The sequence below is a fragment of the Argiope bruennichi genome, chromosome 11 (assembly GCF_947563725.1).
Source record: "Argiope bruennichi chromosome 11, qqArgBrue1.1, whole genome shotgun sequence".
Lineage (NCBI taxonomy): Eukaryota > Metazoa > Arthropoda > Arachnida > Araneae > Araneidae > Argiope > Argiope bruennichi.
In genome coordinates, this window is record NC_079161.1 from 42,704,214 (window position 1) to 42,725,630 (window position 21,417).

Here is a 21,417-nt window from a genome sequence, read left to right on the forward strand (position 1 = left end):
TATAGCTATGCATCATTGTTTTGAAAAGTTAAAACCCCTCTGATGTAGTCTTCAAGCAGATAGCATCAAAGCTGCCTGGAATTTGTTTCCAAAGAATATCAACAAACTATATTTTGCATCTGAAATGTAAAATATTAGAATCAGTGTTATTTGTATTTATGGCTGAATAGAGCGGTCTGTCGTTATAAAAATCTCTGGAGCAATTCAACAGCTATTGCCAGCTAGTTCCTTTTTTTGGAATGAAATTCGTCCCATAATAATTGACATAAATTTATTCCTTTTTAGCAAAATACGTGGGTTGGAATTATAACAGAGGGAACCTTATAATTATAGCCAATCAAATACGGGCATTAGCTTAAAATGTTATATTCTTCCGGCTTAATCAGCAATTGTATGCAACAATGTGTGAATCGAGGGAATAGTTTAGGTAGCACCAATTCTGTTAAACATTCGGATGAAACCATCTATCACATTAAAAATCACGGATAAACAGAAATTTAACACTAAATCGTTTTTTCTTACCAGTTTCAAGTGTTTTCCCTGTTACTTTAGTTGATTTAGGCCCCGCTCCAGCTGAGTTATAAGCTTTGACGACGATGTCGTATTTGGTGAAAGGTTGCAGTCCAGTTATATAAGTCGATTGCTGTTGGCCTTCAGCAGATCGTTCCACTTGCTTGAAGGTGTAAGGTTCGGAAGTCGATGAAATTCTATATCCAATGTAATATCCTTTGATGATTCCGTTTGTTACGTCATCGGGAGGAGGCTGTAAAAGAGAATTGTTAAACAGATGAACAAATGTTATGATACAATCCATTTAAGTTTATTTTGTTATTTGTTTTATTAGCAGGGTTGTTCCGAGATGATTATATTCATCTGGCAGAACTAGCAATGATTCTTCCTCCATTACTCGCTACAGATTTGTTAATTTTTATTTTTTATTTTCTCGGATACGTAGTATAGAGAAAGTATATTAACCGTCAAAAAAATTCGAATTTAATTCCAAAACATTTTTGAAAATGTCCGTCTGTCTGTAACAAAGATAACTCAAAAGCACTTTGCGCTTGACTATTGAGATTTGGTATTTAAAGAATTTTGATTTGGTTGAAATTTGGTCATTACTCCAAATTTTCAGATTTATAGCACATTTTGTGTAAAATCTGTTCAGAAAAAAAACAGAAGTACAGCTGTTCTTCTGTCCGTCTGTACAGCTGTTCGAATATAAGTCAGCAGGATAACTATAAAACAAAGAAAGATGATGCATAAAATTTCGCTCACAGATTTAACATCAATAGTGTCAAATTCAACAGCGGGGTTGACTGCCTTTCAGGAGTATTTATATGCGATAAATCAAAAACAAAAAGATTTAAATATATTAAATTTTGTATGAGATTTTATGACTACAACTGTAGTTTTGCGTCAAATTTTTGTTTCAATCGGTCGAGAAGAAGGCATTTAAATCACAACTTCGAATTTCTTATACTGTTAATCGCCTGCCAAAGATTAATCGCCAAATAACTCGCCAAGAATGACACGATTGATTAAAAATGCTAAATTCGCTAAATTCCCGAAATTATTATATCTTGAACGATACATTTTATTGTTTCAGTAAAACTCAGCCCATTTTTAGTATTATTTAAGCTTAAGATAAAAGATTTCTCTAATTATCTGCCCAATTTATGAGAGGAATCAGAAACTGAAAATCCATTGCCACAAAAAGCAATTTGTAGTTTCAAGTAGATTATCCAATCATTTATGTATTGAATATCACTATGTGTCATAGGACTTGATACTAAAAAGAACAGATTTACAATTATTAAAATAACACTTATCGAATCAATAATTAAAATTAAATTTTCAAATGGAGCAAATAATCTTTAAGAAATTCCATAAAAACTAAACAGAACCAATATTCATAGCGAAGCCTCTGGTAGCCAAAGTTGATAAATAATAAAATAGAATAGAACAGCTAAATAGAAATTTCGCTTTTTTTTTAACGAATAAAATTAGGAACATCGATTGAGATCGTTAATTTTTACTTTCTCATATATGGAGAATAGAAAAGATGTTGTAATAGTTAAAAAAAAATTCGAACTAGAAATGTGACGAATTTGATACTTTTTGAGCAATCTGAGTTCGAAAAACCCATTTTTGACATTATACATGTCCACCTGTCCATGCGTTTCTTTGTAACAAAGATAACTCAAATACTTTGAAAGAGACTAACGAAATTTTGGTATATGATCTTTACACAAAATGTGTAAATTTCTATTAAAATTTGAATGAAATCCATTCAGAGGAAGTCTGTCAGTCCGAATATACGTTAACACGATAACTACAAAGCGAAGAAAACAAGTTAGATAAAATTTGTCACATACATTTAAAATTGGAAGGGTAGACAATTATCAAATTTGGAAGCAAATACGTCGAAATTTTAACTTTCCGTCCGTTTGTATTTTCACAACCATGTAAATACAGTGTATTCCATATGATTTTGTGAATACAATCGAGATAACAGTTATAGTTCCATGCTAAAAGTTGGTTGAGAAAACCGGCTTCAACTGGTATTGAAAAAAGCTGTGGTGAATTTTGATGAGTGGGTATAGAACCTCGGACTTCGTGGTTCGCAGTCCAGTAACATGACCACGGTACAAAAGCAATTGCTCGGGTAGCGTAGCTGTTAACTGACTTATAAGCTTTTCACTATAAAGCCTTCAAAAACACCTATTCATACAACAGATTTAGTAGATGTTAAATTCATGTCGAATATTTATATTTCTTAACTAAGCTCAACAATATCATTAAAGACATTCTCACACTTATCCAAAGTACACACTTTTTTACGTGGGAAGAGGGTTAAAACCTTTAGTGGAGAGTATATGAGAAAGATTCGCTTATTTTATATCAGATGTGTAATTTCTTTTGTTTAAATTTGTATATTCAAAAGTGCCATTATTTTGATGATACTGGAGACGCGTTATTTTACCAAACGTTTTCCGAGTTCAGAGAGTCAAATATCTTGTAGAATCACATATGTATTTTCGAAATTAAAAACTAAAAGCTGTGCATTTTAAATTTCCAAGTTTCAGATAATTACTTATTAAAAATGAAAACTTGAACTAAAACATCTTCAATAATTTTAATAAATAAGTACTTCGAATTAAATTATAACTTTTCATAATAAGCAGAATCATAAGCCTACTTTTGGAAGAAAGAAGAAAATTAAAGCTGAAAATATTAAGATAAAGAATTTTAGTGAAATTTGTTATTTTAGAATTTTTGAGATACAAAATTACGCATCCCTTAATAATTTTAAAATAAAAAATTGATTAAAATGTTTTAAATTTTAAATGAAGTTTTAAAAAATAATTTTAATAAATAACTACAACTTTTTGAATACAATCATACAGACAAAGCTCAAACTATAATTCACATTTAATTTTATTTTTAATATGACAATTCTATTTTTTTGCTTTTTAAAAATTTAAACACATCATAAAGCTGTGAATTGAAAGCCACAATGATTATTCATTCTGGAACTGACAAAAATAATTGAGAAATATAATCTTAAAAAAATTGTCTTCACTTTGAATTAATTAATGTACACTCGAATTATGGATGGGTTTTCAACATTGTGTTAGTTGGAAATTTAAAGAATCAGGAAAAATAATTGAATACCCTATCAAAAATATTAGAAATAGTCAAATTCCACTATAGTTGAAGGATCAAATAAGACTTCTCCTGGAGCTTATCTCCATTCTATTTTAAGAGATGACTTTGAACTTCTCTTACAAAGTAGTTAGAATTCAAAGCTGCGTCAAGGGATTTGTAGAATATCTTGCAAAGAGTAGCTTAAGATTTTGATACTTGAGACCGAAACCACTTGTTAAATGATTCAAAGGAAAGTGGCGAAGGAATAAGTGGGGAGTGACACTCAAGAGGGGGAAGGAGGAAAAGGTGTCCTTAAAATTCTATCTCCCCCTGAAAGAAAACTTTTTTAACATACTTTTCAGAGTGAATAGCCAAGATACTTTTTGCATATAGCAGCAGTTTCTGCTCTTCCGTTCTGAGTATGAGGGCATTCTTTTCTTTTCATACTCGTCTGTTCGATTCAGGCATTTTTTTTTTTTACAAAAAGTTTTCGAGAAAAAAAAGGGCCATGCTTCGTTTTCAGTTCTACTTTGTTATCTAATGGCAGTGCTTAGGCATATCTTGTGCGGTAAAATTATGTCACATCAAAATTTTATATACACTGTCTCCTGAGTATGCAGCGGCGATTTCAGAAGAAAAAAATAAAAATAAAAATGAACTTATTTAACTAATTTTAGATTATGAAATGATTTTTATACTATTGATTTGAGAAATTAAACTATTTGTGACATACAAACTATATTAAAATGTCTATCATTGAAGTCCGGAAAATTAAAACCCCTGATATACACTCATTTCCATCAGCAATATTTTTTTTTTACTGCAGTCGTTGATTCCATAAACACTTTAGTATGAAGTAAATTGGATTCCTGCTGCCGGAACAATTTTTGAATTTCATATGTTAATTTGAATAATAGTAGACTATGTATTCTAGAATTTTCCAGAAATTGAGGTTTTAATTATTTTCTTCCCTTTTCCAGAAACTTCGCGTTTTTACCAAATAGATGAAATGCCACTTCCCATTTAGCCAATTGGGACCCATATGCATTCTAATTGGTTAAGGGAATATATTAAAAGGAGGATAAAAAATAGTTAACATTAAAAAGACTGACACAATTAGCAAAAGGATGAGAAAAAAAAATATGGGGATTGATGTGATGAATTTATTTGAATAATTAATGTTGAGCTGTCGTGGGATTGATTAGTATGCAATGCAAATGGATTAAAAGACTGGATTGTCTGTTTTCTATAAAGGAGCTATTTTTATTTTCTGAAAGCAATTATTAATGAATTTGAATATTCAGAGTAGAAAATCTTTGTTCTTCATCAACGATTAACAGGTAAATGGATTTCAGTGGATAAACTATTCAAAGAAGGATTTTTTTTTGCTGTGCTTGGTCAGCCCCCTGGGTTCATTCCAGATTCTTTAATTTTTATTTAGTGTCTCGCTTTAAGCTAGGTTATTTGGATATATTGTTATTATGATTTGCCTCAGTTATGTTAATACTTTTGTGGAAGAAAATAATGCTTTCTGATTATTAATAAATATTAGGGATGCAATTTATAATTGTTTTATATAATATTATAGATACGGTGCAATGGATGTACTGCGCAAATGATCATACAGATAAAGTAATACCGACCTTTTTATTCTACTTGAAATCAAGAATTTGCTGAAAGAAAACAGAGCCAAAACATACGCAAGAACAGCACTTACAATAAACAGCAACACACAAGCAATAAAAAAAAACTATAAAAGCACAAAACACTGAATGAGAATTCCACAGGAAAGAGATTGCGCACAACTATTCACAACTCTCGATAGTCTGCTACTCTTTACTGTTTATTCACTCTGCTGCCTATTCAATACTAATTTATTTATACTGACATCCAATTTTGTCATTTTTTAAAATTTTTCATCACAAGGCAACAAATATTCTAAAAAGACCAATATAACTGGTATCTAATGGAATTATCACCAAGATTCTTGTTATTTCTGGAACCTTCGATTTTGTTGCAAAAGTTGCCAAATTCATCACTAAATGATGCCCAAGTTTATTGCCTCGTCTATGGTCATTTTCCATTCACCCCCATCAGTAAATATCTGTATCAATCCATATCTGTAAAACTATATTTCTTATCAAGAGATTTACTGTACTGGGAAGCAACTTTAAAGTTCCTATGAGCACTATGCAAAAAAAAAAAAAAAAAAAAAAAAATCGCTAATGTTATTTTTCCAACATGAGGATGCAAGATTGTTATTTGTTTATTATTTGCAGAATTTCCCTCGATTTAATTTTATAGATCCTTCTACAAGTGCTGGACTGATAATGATATTTTACTAATTAGAAAATAAAAATGAAAGGAAAATATTTTGAGAGACTTTATTACCTTCCAAGAAACTTTCATGGACTGTGCACCTGTTGAGTGAACTTGTACATCTCTTGGAGGTCCAGAAGGAGCTAGAAAAATCAAAGAATTAAATTTGAAATTGAATAGTATTTTCAAAAATATCGGAATAAATTTAAAAGGTCATTAATTAATTAATTAATATGAGATTTATAAATTTATTTAATAAACGGGTGTGGGAAGAAATATAAAAGTATAAGTTGCCACTGAATAGCAAATTGCTAATTATTATGTGCGATATTATGACATTTATTATTATGTAATTTTATACACCATTAATATACACGTTATTCTTCTTATTATACACAGTGAAGTAACAGTGGTAGCTTAAAGCGCCTTTTTAGCAGCCATTGTAAAGGTCAATAATTAACAAAAGGGGAACTTTAAAATGTTATTGCATATAATTAATTTTTTTTAAAAAAGGAAATGGATGAATAATAAAAAATATGTTGCTTAAACATAACATTAAAACTCTTTGTATTTGTTTTTTTCTATAACCATTTTATTACCAACGACTAAAATGTCGAAATATATATCTTATAATGGAAATTCATATAATTCAAACGTTTATATATATCTATAGGTATATTAATCAAATAAATTATAAATCAAAGCATACATTTTAAAATTATTTATTTTCTACAAAAATGGATAAAAAAGCCTACACCAATATTCTAAAATGTGAATTATAGCATAATTATATATATTTCTGCTATATTAATTTTAGAAATTTATAGCAGAACTACTTCCATTCATTAAAAATATTTATTAAATCTGCTCAAATCAATTTTTTTACAATGATTTTTATTTTAAACAAATAAAAAGATTATAAGTGATTAATACATAATTAAAATAAAAATAAGCATTTTGTAAATTTCCGCCAATTTTTTAAAACGTATTTTTTATGCTTATAAATACATTATATTACATAGCCCACAATAATACAGTCATTAATAAATATGAAATATTTTACAATTTATTAGTATTTATTTAATAAATGGATATGGGAAGAAATGGAAAAGAATATGATGTCATTGTATAGCTAATTGCGAATTATTATGTGTGTTATGTTATTTTATACACCATTAATATTATACATTATTTTTCTCAATATACACGGTAAAATAAAAGTAATAGCTTAAAACACATTTTAGCAGCCATTGTAAAGGTTAAATAGCTTTTTATTACTTTTTAAAACGACTTTCAAATGGTAATGTATATATTAATGTTTATTATCTTTTTAAAGACGAAACAGATGAATAATACAAAATATGTTGTTTGAAAATAATAACAAAACTTTCCATTTATTTTTCTTTAGAATCATTTTATTTCCAACAAATAAAACGGTGAAGTATTTGTAATTTGAAATACATATTAATTAAAAGCTGAGCTATACGAGCATAATAATATATAAATCAAAGCATACATTTTAAAATTATTATTTTCTACAAAAATGAATAAAAAAGCCTACACCAGTTCTTAATTCGTATTTAAAAGATGAAGAAATTAATTACAGAAGAACTGTTGCTATTCGTTAAAAATACTTTTTAAACTTGCTCAAATAATTTTAGAAGGAATTTTATTTTAAATAAATAAAGAGTACAAACGATTAATACATAATTAAAATAAAAAATGAACACTTCATAAATTCTCGCCATTTCTTCAAAATATTTTTTCATGTCTAATTATGAGTGAACTTCCAGGATAATTTTTACGTAGAGCAAATACAAATTTAATTCAATCAGTAATCAGTTCGGAATAAAAATACAAATAAATAAATAATTTCAAAGAAATTATAACTTTTCTAACTATTAAGAAGTTATCTTCAAACTTATCTGCTTTTAAAAAGGAATTTTATTTCAAACAAATAAAAAAGAATGCAAACGATTAATTGATAATGAAAATAAAAATGAACACTTGAAAAATTCTTGCCATTTCTTTAAAATATACTTTTTATGTCTAATTATAAGTCAGTTCTAGGATAATTTTTATATAGAGTAAATAAAAATTTAATTCAATCAGTAACCAGTTTGGAATTAAAATAAAAAGAAATTAATTTCAAAGGAATTATAACCATTTCTCAAAAATATATATTGTAGTCTCTTCAAATTTATCTTTTTTAAAAAAATGAATTTTATTCCAAATGAATAAAAAACGAAAGCAAACGATTAATTTAAAATAAAAAAACTAAAAACAAAGTATAATTTACAAATGTTCATTATTTCTTCAAAAATATCGTTTGTTCTAATAAATTTCAGTCTAAAATAATTTTACTTCCAAAGAATAAAAAAAGATAGTCACATTTTTAATAAATAATTAAAATCTATCTGAAAGAAATGAAAAAAAATTCTTTTCCATTAAAACTCTTCTGCAGACTGCTACTTATTTGTCTTCATCCAAAATAATTTCACTTCCTACAAAAGACCTAAAAGACCTCTCTCCGCGGCATAAAGTCCTTTGAGATAGAATAGAATGCAGGCATTCAGTACACTCAATTCTAATTTCCTTGATTAAATATACACGGATTTTCCTATCCATTCTAATAGAGCTACAACACATGCAATTCACAACTCCGTGTCCAAGTCATTCATTCTTGTTTAAGCTGCCAACTAGACAAAGTTCTCTCTCCGTTCACGGTAATAAAGTACGAATTAAATGATAAAAATAAGGAAGGAACAACTGGCAACAAGTCAAATTGCACCTCGCGAGTATAGAGGTTAAATTGATAACTGGAACTGTGGAGTTTGCCTTTGTCTAATGGTTTAGCATTTTCCTGAAGTTTCAAGATTCTTGTTGGGTTTGCAGAAGAAGGTTGAACTAGCTCTCGCTTTTAAAATTGGACAAGAATATTTCAGAACTAATTGCTGTTATTTTAGACTAGTTACTGTAAATGATAAGTTGTATAAGTTTTGAGTATTATATAAAATATAATATTCTATGTTGAATTGTATAGAAGATGTTAACATATAAATTCAAGGTTTGTAAAAAATTCGAGAAATAACGTTGAATTTTTATATCATTTGATGAATTTTAATGATTTTATAAATAATACAGTTTGTAATGTAGTATTGAAAAATGATAAAAAATATTTTCTTGATGTTATTCTTTATTTGTTCTAAATACTGATTAAATCAATTCTTTATTTTTTTACTTTTATGTAACAAATAAAAAAAAGAAGAAAAAAAAAAATGAAATCTGCTATCGCAAATATCAAGTTATCATGTGAGAACATTTTTTTAAAATCACGTGACATCAACTTGGCAAAATAAAAGGCGATATTGTTGGAGCCAAAACTCATTCCACGATAGACACTTGTCCTGCAAACGTCTCTATTTTACATTTTTACGAAGGATAAGCATCTAAAATTTTTTCTCGTGGCCAGAAATTTTTTCCGTGAAAAATCTGTTTAAACCTGTTTGAAACAATCACGTGATTATCAGATTCCGCATGCGTTGATGTTTAGAAAAATGATCGGTTTTATAACTCGAGTTCCAAACTTTTCCCCAAAACCATTTATTTATTTATTTAATTTTTGCGTAAATCTGGTTTAAAATGGTTTCGAATGATCACGTGATTATTTTATTGTACAATGGTCAACTTTTAATAAAAAAGCGTCTTTTTTTTAAAAATCTCAAAATTATTCAAGCTCCAAAACTTTCTTTACCAGTTAGAAAAATTAAAATTAATATTATATATGGTAGTTATTTCATTCATTTAACTCAAAGCGTTTTTTAGTTATCTTTGTCACAGACAGATAGACGAACATTTCTCCAAAAATGTGCCTTTCGAACTCAGAAACATCTAAAACGTTCATATTCATCAAAACCTTGAGTTCTAATTTTTCGACGATTACAATATTTTCTCTATACTAAGTATACAAGAAAGTAAAAATTGATTCCTATGCTTACTTTTTTCTAACAAACATACTTATTTCTATATTAAATGCCTACCTTCTTCAGCCGTGGTGACATTAATGACTTCACTTGGTGCACTGTGCCCCAGAGCGTTTTCTGCTACGATACGAATGAAGTACAAGGTGACTGGTGAGAGAGCTCTTAGGGTTGCCATATTTTCCGAGCCAGAGACTATCAATTGAGATGTTTGACCATTCCAGCTGGAATCTGCAACAGATATTAAAAGAATTTAAAAAATGAAAATGCGAAAAAAAAAAATGAGTTCAAGGTGTTGAAAAAAAAATCAAATAATAAAAGTTCTCTAAAAACTATCTTATCAAGTCTGAAATAGCATAGTATAGGATCTTAAAATTCTATTGTGATTTGAGCATATTAAGGCTTCAATTTCGTTTGATTAATTTGGCTTCGTAAATTTTATATTGTGGATAAAATTTTAGAATTGAAATTAGTTTTCCAGTACTTAAATATTGGCAAGAAAAATACTATTCGTAGCGTCTGTACTTGAATAAATAATAATAATAAAAAAAACCCTGTATTTTAGACCAAAAAATTTAACAGCACTAGTGAATTTGGTTGATGAGTAAATCATAATAAACTTGGCTTGATTTAATATTATGATCACGTGAGTGCAGTTTGATATTGATAGTGTTATTTGTCTTCTTTCTGTTGAAGAGTCAGTATGGCGACTCTATTCCTATGAAATAACTCCAGTCCTCCACTTCTTGTTGGATGATTATTCAAAAATCCAGATTAACCCTTTCACTACTGCTCCGGTCTAACCGGTCGTGTAAATTTGGATTAAAAACTGGCGGGTCGGTTTCTATTTCAAACGAGGGACGCAATGTAAAATACGAGGGTATTATTACTGAAAATTCGTTTTATACAGCTCCATTCGTTTGAAATAGAAACTGGTTTATCAAGAAAGAATTTCCGCGGCCTGTTGGGTTGGGGCAGAAGTGAAAGAGTTAAACGGGAATTTAGAACGCAATGAGGGACTATAAGGCTTTCAAATTCTGCCAATTAAATATGAATTACTAAGACATCCTGTTTGGACAAACGGCACGTGCAAGAGGTTTTACTATTACAATTTTTATCTGCCCAGCCGAAAACCTTCTTTTCTCAAATAAAACACAAGCTTAAAGGCCGCTAGATTAAATGCATGGCATAATATAGGATTAAGTTAAGAAGTGATATTGTTATTTATATCATTACTGTTTGTCTACTATATAAAAGTGTAGATAATTTTCGAATTGCCCTCATTTATATCCTAATTAACGATATAACAATATTGCCTTTTTGTTGGACATATTTGAAAAATCAAAGCGACATTTGGAGAGATATCGCCAAATTTGCCACTACTTTCAGATTTCATAAAAATGCATGAAATTTAATCCTAAAGTTATTATTAAGAAGCTACAGAATTTTTATAACTATTTAGATATTAAAGTATAAAATGATACTTTTTGATCCTTTTTATTATTTCCATGGTCTGATGATATGTTTAAGTAAAAATAAATACACTAGACTGTATCCTTTATTTACACATGAAAATAAATCTTTAATTGCAAATAATTAAGTATTCTGAAAAATTGATTTCATGATTTGTTTAACATGTTATAGCTCAAAAAGAAAACTGGAATACAACTCAGAATGGACTGAATAAAGCCTCTTCAGTTTTAATAATTTAATTATCAAATAACATTAAATTTATTTTGCTTAAAACTCTGAAAAGGCAAATTAAAAAATAATACAATACAATACACACACTCGAAGCAAAAGCAAAAAATTGCAAGTTATTTTCTAAATATAACACAAGGAATTGTGTACATTTAAAAATGATTACCTGATATTGACTGATATTGCACAACGCTTCCAGTCACGTGACTGTTCCCATCATGCTTCACTTCCCATTGCAGTGTAACAGTTCGACTCGTCACATTCACTATATTGATTTCAGTTGGAGAATCGGGTCTACCTGAGGTTTAAAAATTTAATTAAAATTTTAATTACAATTTTTTTTAAAGAAGAATAAAATGAATTAGAAAAATAAAAAAAAAGTAATAAGTAAAATGATATATCTTAAGTTTTATTGTCTCTTCAATTATAAAATTGAGGATTTAATTGCATTTAGCTGTCTGTGATTTTATAACATAGGTTTTCTATTTTATCAAAATAAAAATGAATTATAATGTATTCCTGACAATTTTGAAAAAATAAACACATTATATAAACAGATTTCAATTGTTAAATTGTCAGTTGATGATAAAAACTCATAATTTTCTGTTTAAAGTATATGACTATTCTGTGTTTGTGGTGGAACATAACTCTGTTGATTGCTAAGTTCTCTCTCTGCTTCCGTTGAGTGTTATTACTATTTTCTGTTTAAAGTATGTGACTATTCTGCGTTTGTGGCGGAAATTAGAACTAAGTTGATTACTAAGTAATCTCTCTGCTTCCGTTGAGTGTTATTACTATTTTCTGTTTAAAGTATATGACTATTCTGTGTTTGTGGTGGAACATAACTCTGTTGATTGCTAAGTTCTCTCTCTGCTTCCGTTGAGTGTTATTACTGTTTTCTGTTTAAAGTATGTGACTATTCTGTGTTTGTGGCGGAAATTAGAACTCTGTTGATTACTAAGTTATCTCTCTGCTTCCGTTGAGTGTTATTACTATTTTCTGTTTAAAGTATGTGACTATTCTGCGTTTGTGGTGGAACATAACTCTGTTGATTGCTAAGTTCTCTCTCTGCTTCCGTTGAGTGTTATTACTATTTTCTGTTTAAAGTATGTGACTATTCTGCGTTTGTGGCGGAAATTAGAACTCTGTTGATTGCTAAGTTCTCTCTCTGCTTCCGTTGAGTGTTATTACTATTTTCTGTTTAAAGTATATGACTATTCTGTGTTTGTGGTGGAACATAACTCTGTTGATTGCTAAGTTTTCTCTCTGCTTCCGTTGAGTGTTATTACTATTCTCTATAGCTATATGCTATCTGTTTATGCTGTTAGTGCATTTACTTACATGTTAGTGTTTTTTGGAAATATTCAACTAACAAAACTTCATTTTCCTTTATCCAGCATGTTATATTTCATATACTGTAAAACTACCGAACGACTTTAAAGGAATATAGAGATAATTGTACATTCCTGGAGTGCATGATGAGTTTCCTGGTAAATGAAATGTACCAACCTTGAACGATGTACTGTATGGTCGCTTCATCCGTTCCAATGTCACTCACAGCAGAACAGCTATACGTCCCCGTATCGCTTCGGTGGGTTTTCAGAATTTGAAGTTCCGACATCGTCTGGCGGGGGTCCGAAATATCACGTATTGAAAATCTGGACAGAACGAAAGTAACAAATCATGATAAATTTTCAAAAGACAGTAAAAGAAGTGAAAATTTTCGACATACATTAGATATATTTCTAAGAATTTCAGTGACGTCATATTCACGTGACAACCATAATTGAGACCATAATCTAACTGTATTTTACATTCGATTCTGTAACACCATATCGTTGTATGTTTTGATGGATAAGTAATACAGTGGAAAATTAAGTGGCGACTATTATGTGAACTTCATTGAGTTAATTTTTTTTATTATTTTAGCAGAAATCTTAAAAGTTTCTTAAACGATGAGGAACTTATAAATAATTAGGAAATTTTTAATTTGAAACTAGACATTGCAATCAAGAACTTCTCCTCCAAATATATAACTAAAAGAATCAAATATATAAAAATTCCGAGTTAAATGCTTCTGTAAAATAATGTCATGACGGCCATTCTGTAGATATAAAATCAACGAATATGGTAAAGTATACTTTTGTTATATCCCAATAGTTTTCATTGTTATTGCAGAGGCATTTCTTTCAGTGTTTTTTCAAAAAATAACAATGGTGTCAGAAAATTTCAGAGCTATTTCTTATGAAATCTTTCCAAACCAGCTCTTTTACACCAGTTTCCTAGAGAAATCATTGTCCTGTCACAATTTTCTTAAGTTTCTAAATTACTGTAAAATCGTAAGAAGTAAGGTCTGAACTGCAGAGAAATGATTGAGGGTATTCCATTTATATTAACAGCGAATGAGTGACCATAATCATAAAAATCAAAACTTGTGGAAAACACTTGACTACATTTGAACTGGACTGTTTTTCTCAATGCGCCAAGATTTTCCCTAATAGGAACTTTTCTCCCTACTTTTAATATCTTATCATCTTACGTTCAAAGCCCGTCGGAAATTTAATTTTGATTATGTAATGAACTGATTATTCTCTTTTTACTGACATAGCCAAACGCACGAACATTCTGATGTCCCAGTCGGATGTAAATTTTACAAGAAGTCATTAAATGATTCTTTTATACGTATTTTATGAAAAGTCGATGTTTCTTGGACATTCTCTGACTCAGTATTTATAAAATAAGCTTCATACATTGGACTAATTCAAGGCTGATGATCCCGCAATAAAAAAATCGGTTTCTCTTAGAATTCGAGATAAGAAAAACAGACAATGCGAAATTTTAAATTAAAACTGGCATTACAGTCTTATTTTTTTATATTGAACAATTGATAAACAATGATTGATTAATGTGAAACAATTATTAATTAATGTTTATTTAAAATTAAAAGCGAATACAAAAGAAAATTTTATGTAATTTATCAGAATTATAACGTGATTCATCTTAATACATTCAAAATGTTGCGTTAAATATTGATTTCCAAATAAACATAAATTTAAATAAATTTCCCAAATTTTTGATACATATTGAAAATTATATATTGTTTTCTTCTCTTTCTTTAGCAATAATGTTGTTTTTTATTACTCAAAATTACATTATCTAATAACTTATTTCATATCTCTTACTAAGAACTACCAGCATTTTTATCAAATCCATAATGGAATCTTTGGCAATTTTCTAAGAATTAATCACTAGCATTGAATTAAAACACAAGCACATGAAAACCGAATATATATTTTGAATGTCTTTTTTCCACTGATAAAATCTAACAGCTGTATTTACGAGATCATAAACAAAATTCCAATTATTTATTTATTAAAATCAATTCGTTTTTATGTTTTTGTATTTACATTCATGAGAAAAATATCGATAGATGGCTGATTCCTTGACGGATTTATAAACATGACAAAATTAAATAAGATTAATGAAATATTCTCTGGTATTTAAACAATATTTTACTACGGCATTTGATTTGAAACACTGTTAAAAGATACAGAGAGTACTCTTTTAATCATATAAACAATCTTTAAACATAATTCATATCTTTTAAAATAAAATTTCGAATATTAAATGAATTCAAATTTTCTTATAATGCAGTTAAAATTAAACTAAAGAAAAATAACTATTCAATGCTGTTCAAAGATTTTATTCTGGTTTTTAAAGCTGAATAATGGAAATCATTAATCTGAAAATTAAAAAAATATATATTGTTAGAATTATTTGAAATTATGTAGAAAAACATCGAAAAAGAATTCGAGACGAAATTTTGCCGCTGTGAATGTCAGCTACAATTTAGCTAGACAATAGTACCAGATCAGACGATATTTGCATAATTTTATTTCACATATTTTAAATCGTCTGATATGAGCCATTTATTTAATTGAATGTTATTGAGAGGAAACAAATATTGAAATGAATATTAATAATATTATCTTAACACTTTTGTGTGAATTTCTTTTACCAGAAATCAATACAACTCTCGTGTCTAATTTGCAGTTGAAACGATTACGATAAAAATTCACTTTATACAGAAATTCAAATGAAAGGAAATTGGGTTTTAAATTCAATTTAATTTTCAAACTGGGGAAATTGGATTCCAAAAAGAAAAAAGATAATTTTAACAATGAAATAGATGTAAAGTTTTATTTTTTAATAGCGACAGTTTTGTAAACGATAAACAATAAGTAAAACAACATCAAAAATTTTTAAACATTAAAATGAAAATAAATGTAAAGAAAATAATTAAATATAAATTAATCAAGTAAAAAAATAAAATTAAAAAAAATGAACACTTTTTAAATACTTTACCAAACCACTTTAAAAGAGCTACGAATAAGCTATTCTGAATGCAACAATTGTACAGTAAAAAATTAATATAAACAGTAAGTATAGTAAGAAAAGTTTTTATTGTTTTTTTTTTTCCTGTTAAGGTATCCGACTAGGTTGAAAACATGAATTTAGATGGAAATTCGTATTTTTATTTTTGTACAGTGGCACATGTTATGTTACAATAAATAAATAAATAAATAAAAAATAAAAAAAATAAAAAAATTTAAAAAAAGTAAATAAATAAAAACTTTAACGATTTTTTTCTAGAACAATCCTAGTTTTGTAAATAAATGCTCAGATTCACATCAAATATATGCATTTTCTTCAAAAGCTACATATACGTTTAAATTTTTTCACTTTCATACTTCATTTTTTCCTTATATTAATAAAAAACATCATATATATATTAAAATAATTGCTTTTTTAAAAACAGTTTCTACACGCATAGTAGGATACCTTAAATGAATTGGCATTTAAAGTTGACTCTATGAACGAAAGACATGCATGCATTTCACTAATAAATGCAATTAAGTATAGAATGATTGTATAAAAGACAGGTTTTAGTTTTAGATTCTATTCTGCTTGATAAAATTGGAATTATTAGAGCTATTTTAAATTTATATTAATAGGAAATTCTAGGAGAAAGAGAAAAATTGAATTACAAGATAGGGATAAGATATTAAAAAATTTCTCCGCATCTTAGGAAATAGAGATTATTAATTCTTGTTCTTCAGGCACAATTCTTAATTGAATAAGTTCATTTTTATCGGTTCTCTTAAGAAAGCATGGAATAGTAAAAAATAAAGGAAATGGTAGTTGTATGGGTTGCTATTACTAAGTGAAAAGATTCATCCTGGAACATCTTCTGATTTTTGTTTGGAGCTTTTAGAACAGTACGATTGGTTACCCTTTATAAGCAAAAAGAAGATGCTTTTTGATCCCCAAAAAGGTCTCAACCTTTAATGCCATATCATATTTTTTTAGGCAATTTCAACCTATTTTTGTGATAACATTATATCGTCACATTTGTATTATGCAGGACTGGAATGGTGAAAACTCTTAACAGAGTATTTTAACATTGTTGAATACCCCCAAATTCGTAGTCATGTGACTGACTCCCTGTCGGTTAGTTAGAAATGCGAGGAATCAGAGAAAAAAAAAGCATCTACTATAAGTTTGGTATACGAACATGGGTTTGGTTCTCGAAACGACTTGGCAGAATTTTATAAAGAATTTTGAGTATTGACAAGTATTCAAATATATAACAGTTGTTTTTTTATATTATATACATTTTTAACAATAATTTAGTGTATTTAAGTCCAAGTAAAGTAATATTTCTTTGAAACTATTCTCAGAGATATATATTTAAATTACACAGACATAAATAAATAAAAACAATAAGTAAATATTTATATCCATACATTTAAAATGTTTTGCTTTTCATAATATATATATATATATATATATATATATATATATATATATATATATATATATATATATGCAAACATAATTTTGCAGATGCGTGGCCAAAAAGAAGAAAATTTTGAAACTTTAAATTCAATTTATTTCACATCTGGAGGCATAAATTTTGTGCAGGTAAGCGGTTATAAACTGAAATCGGTTTTCATCGTGATATAAGAGTAAAGAGACAGGAATTTTTCCCTTCAATAATTTTACTATGAGGATTTGATAAGGATTTCTTTGACAAGTGTAGATTTAGAAAAGGGAATCTTAAATATCTTTGAGAGGTATGTGCGATAGTAAGGAATTTTATTCCTTCATTCGGAATGTGAGAAATGCATATGGCATCAGTTTTTTAGAGCACGTTTTAGAAATAATTAAAAAAAAAGGAGAAACTGGATCAGGAAATAAGAGACATTTTATAATGAAGCTTATTATAATGGGCTAATTTTACCCTTTCTAGGGCCGTGGGAAGTATGCTTCCCACCAAATTTATCAATCTTTGGATGAAATTATGTAGGTTGGCATCAGTTCTGAAAATTTTTTTAGTAAGTCAGAAACTTACATGCTTCAGTTCTTTATCTCAGAAAAAATGATGCGTCTTGATTTGTTATTTAATTATTAATTAACCAAATTAATTAATTAAATTTAATTTATCTAATAAATTAAAAGAATCCCTTTCCTTATTCTAATTTCAAGCCTAAAAATATTTTAACATAATATGACTAAAAAAAATGGCCCTTTAAAGGGTTAAGGTATCTATCTACGTTTAAATGGCAGTTTTTGGTGAAAACAGAAAATTTTTCTTATTGTTTCATTTTAAAGCCCATGTATTTGGGTTACCAAATCTGTGTGTATTTTAATTCTAAGATAAATATAAACCGAGCTATGTGATGTGTTATAAACTCCTGAATCTGAAAACGAAACCGGAAGTAGTTGAATGTTTCCCAACATTTTATCAAATGCAGGCCTCCCTGGATTATTATTTATTTTATAATATGTCCTATTAGCAAGCTACGCCTATTAAAATACGTTTTGAGTAGTTTTTATGCCGGAAGGATTGGTAATTACATCTTTTTTAGAACATCGTTCATGTTTACAAAGCAGTTTTAGTACAAGACAAATGAAAACTTAAAATGAATTTTTTCAAAAACATGGATTTCGTTAAAAGCTTCATGCGTAAAACATGATATCTTAAAATCTTATAATATATTACCTTGAAATCTTGTATATATGTTACCGTTAGTGTGCCAAAGGCAATGAACTAGGGATATAACTTTAAACTGAGTAGTTTTTCTTTTTTAGAGTTGCCTAATGTAATTTTCAACAATGAATTTTGTGAAATTTTCAATACAGACTTACTCGAAATACTCGATTAGTTACAATTTTTTTTTGAAAATGCACATATTTCTTAGATTCTAGTTCATTCCCTTCACTATAGCTGTAAGTGTGTTGTGTAAAAAAATAATTGGAATATGCGCAATAGGATTTCTTGTAGAGTGTTTTGCTTTTTGTTGCAAATTTCACTATTTTTTTTACCTAAATTGACACATTTTACAGTATCTCAATCCTGATACATATTTTTCATTATTTGCAATCATATTGATACAGTACCTGAACTGAAATAACTCATTAGAGGGATTTTTCCAAAATTTGCATTTGAAAGGCAGACACCTTAGGATAAAAATTACAAAATTAGTTATTATTTAAATTAAGAGATATTATATTGTAGCACCTCTTTTTCCCTTTGAGCAGAGAGCGCCCCTTGTGGTGTCTTACAGAAGACAATCAGTTGGATGGCAGACCTGCCTCCTGAGGTCGACTTTTTCCCTGTGCACAACCCTTGCGCTAACGCCGACTGCTTTCGGCTGGAAACGGTGGCATTCCTCCACCATACTGTTTTCTTTAACCTAATTGTCTATGTGTGTTTGTAAATTTTGTAGTGAAGCTGTGTTTGTGTAAATTAAAAATATTGTATTTAGAACCGGGCAGTTCATTAGAAAATCACAACACACTCGCTATAATATATATATGGAAAGATATTTCGTAATTTAAATTTTAATTTTGATTAAAGACAAAGTATCTTCCTCTTAAATTTTTGCTTAGAAAATATTTTTTATAGGTTATAAAAATATCATTTTAGTTTCATCAGATATATGTTTAATTTCATAAATATACTTTTAATATTATGGTTTGTATTTTCTTAATAACATCACGACTAACTCCATAAGAGTGGAAGTGAAATACCATTGATACCCTTATTGAATTCCTGTCCAACAATAGCTTCCTTTTGTTCTAGAAACAAACAACGGATCCAAAATAGAAACGTAAAATAAGTGTAATATATCATCCGGCTGGATACAGAATTTTAAAACATTCTGTTCATCTAGCGACTGTCATGCAAAGTAAGGGGTCACGAGTTGAATTTTACCAGCATTTTGAAATAAGATGCGCATATCTTTTCACTTATTTCGTTGGCGCGTGAAAATCAACGCGAGTTTGTAATTCCGCATCACATATTTTATGCGTCTCTCTTATTCTAAGGCAATGAAACTATATCAAAGTGACCTGGTATGTTAATACCACTTACTCCCTCCCTCTTGTTTTATGCCTTACCGTCCTCTTTTAGCATTTCAGTTTATTTCTGCTGCAACTGCCTCTGATTCCTGATTCATGAAAACAATGGCATCGAAATCAACTTAGCTGTATATGCTGTGTATTAATGTTCTCAATATTTAGGTCATTAAAGAGATGTTATAATCTATCTCACTGAATATTTTATAACTTTATTTAATATCATTTATTTTTGTATTATTTCATTCCTTCTTCGTACAAGAATTGCATGAAAACAAAGTATTGTAATTCTTCAAAAATTCCAATTCGAAATTTCCACGAATCTTCACATTTTAGATCTCCCAGTATTTGGACATCTCTTCTTTGTCTGCGAACACGATAATTCAAAAATGCTTTAAACAAGTTGGTAATAATCTTCTAATTTGCATCTAATTTGTAATTTTCTATAAAATTTTGGTTGAAATTCATTTAAAAGTAGTCCAGCAGTTTGAATACAAGTTATTACTACAATTATTAAACGAAGGTGAATAAAATTTGGTGCACAGGGTTAACATTTAACGTGGAAACATAAGTCAAATTTAAAAACAAATCCATCTAAGGGGATGACCGTCTATCTGTCTATATTTTTGTATGCATATGAAAGCGCTAATCTAGAAACGTCCAAATTTAGATAAATGACATTTGAAGTGCTACTTTAGTATCTAAAGGATATCAAAGTGTAACAAATCCGTTTAGGAGTTGACCGTGTGTTCGTCTTCATCACAAACATGTAATTGCAGTAACTCTGAAAAGCAATGACGTAATAATATGAAATTTGATATGTGGTCATATGACTTCTATTGTCTAATCTCATTTTTTTTAGATATTATTCATTCATATTTATTTGTTTCGATTTTTATCGTCTGCAGTTTCCCAGGCGATTTCATTGTTAAGAAGAAAATTAAATGTGTAAAATCAATTTTATTTTTTTACTTCATTTCCTTAGTTTTACTTTATTTTGTGTTTGACATCCTCAAACCTCTGGCAACATCATGAAAATTTTGGTAGTTTCTTTAAAAAGGACCGGAGTGGTCTTCCGAAACTTTTTCTCACATTCACTAAGAAATGCCATCTTTCCATTGATGAATCTATTCCATTCCATCCTCTTTCCATTGATGAATTCCATTGATGAACAATTGTTAGAAAAGTGCCTAACGTCGTGCGATCTTCCTTGATTTTTTTCGGCGAATAATCTTTGAGATGCGGTTTATACACAAGTATCTGAAAATCCAGCATGTATTTTGAACGCATTTATAAAATGACAAGCAAACGGATTCAAGTGCTGAATAGGCTGGAATAGGGACTT

General features: G+C 28.6%; 1 protein-coding gene across 1 annotated transcript in view; it reads right to left on the reverse strand.

The window, feature by feature from the left end:
* Window positions 1-21,417, reverse strand: part of LOC129957562 (cell adhesion molecule Dscam2-like) — a 670,734-nt gene that overhangs the window by 50,204 nt on the left and 599,113 nt on the right. Inside the window, exons 14-18 of the mRNA XM_056069925.1 lie at window positions 13,158-13,306; window positions 11,815-11,946; window positions 10,008-10,178; window positions 6,040-6,110; window positions 523-763 (exon numbers count right to left, since the gene is read on the reverse strand). Coding sequence (XP_055925900.1) covers window positions 523-763; window positions 6,040-6,110; window positions 10,008-10,178; window positions 11,815-11,946; window positions 13,158-13,306 — 764 coding nt within the window. The remainder of the gene's footprint in view (window positions 1-522; window positions 764-6,039; window positions 6,111-10,007; window positions 10,179-11,814; window positions 11,947-13,157; window positions 13,307-21,417) is intronic.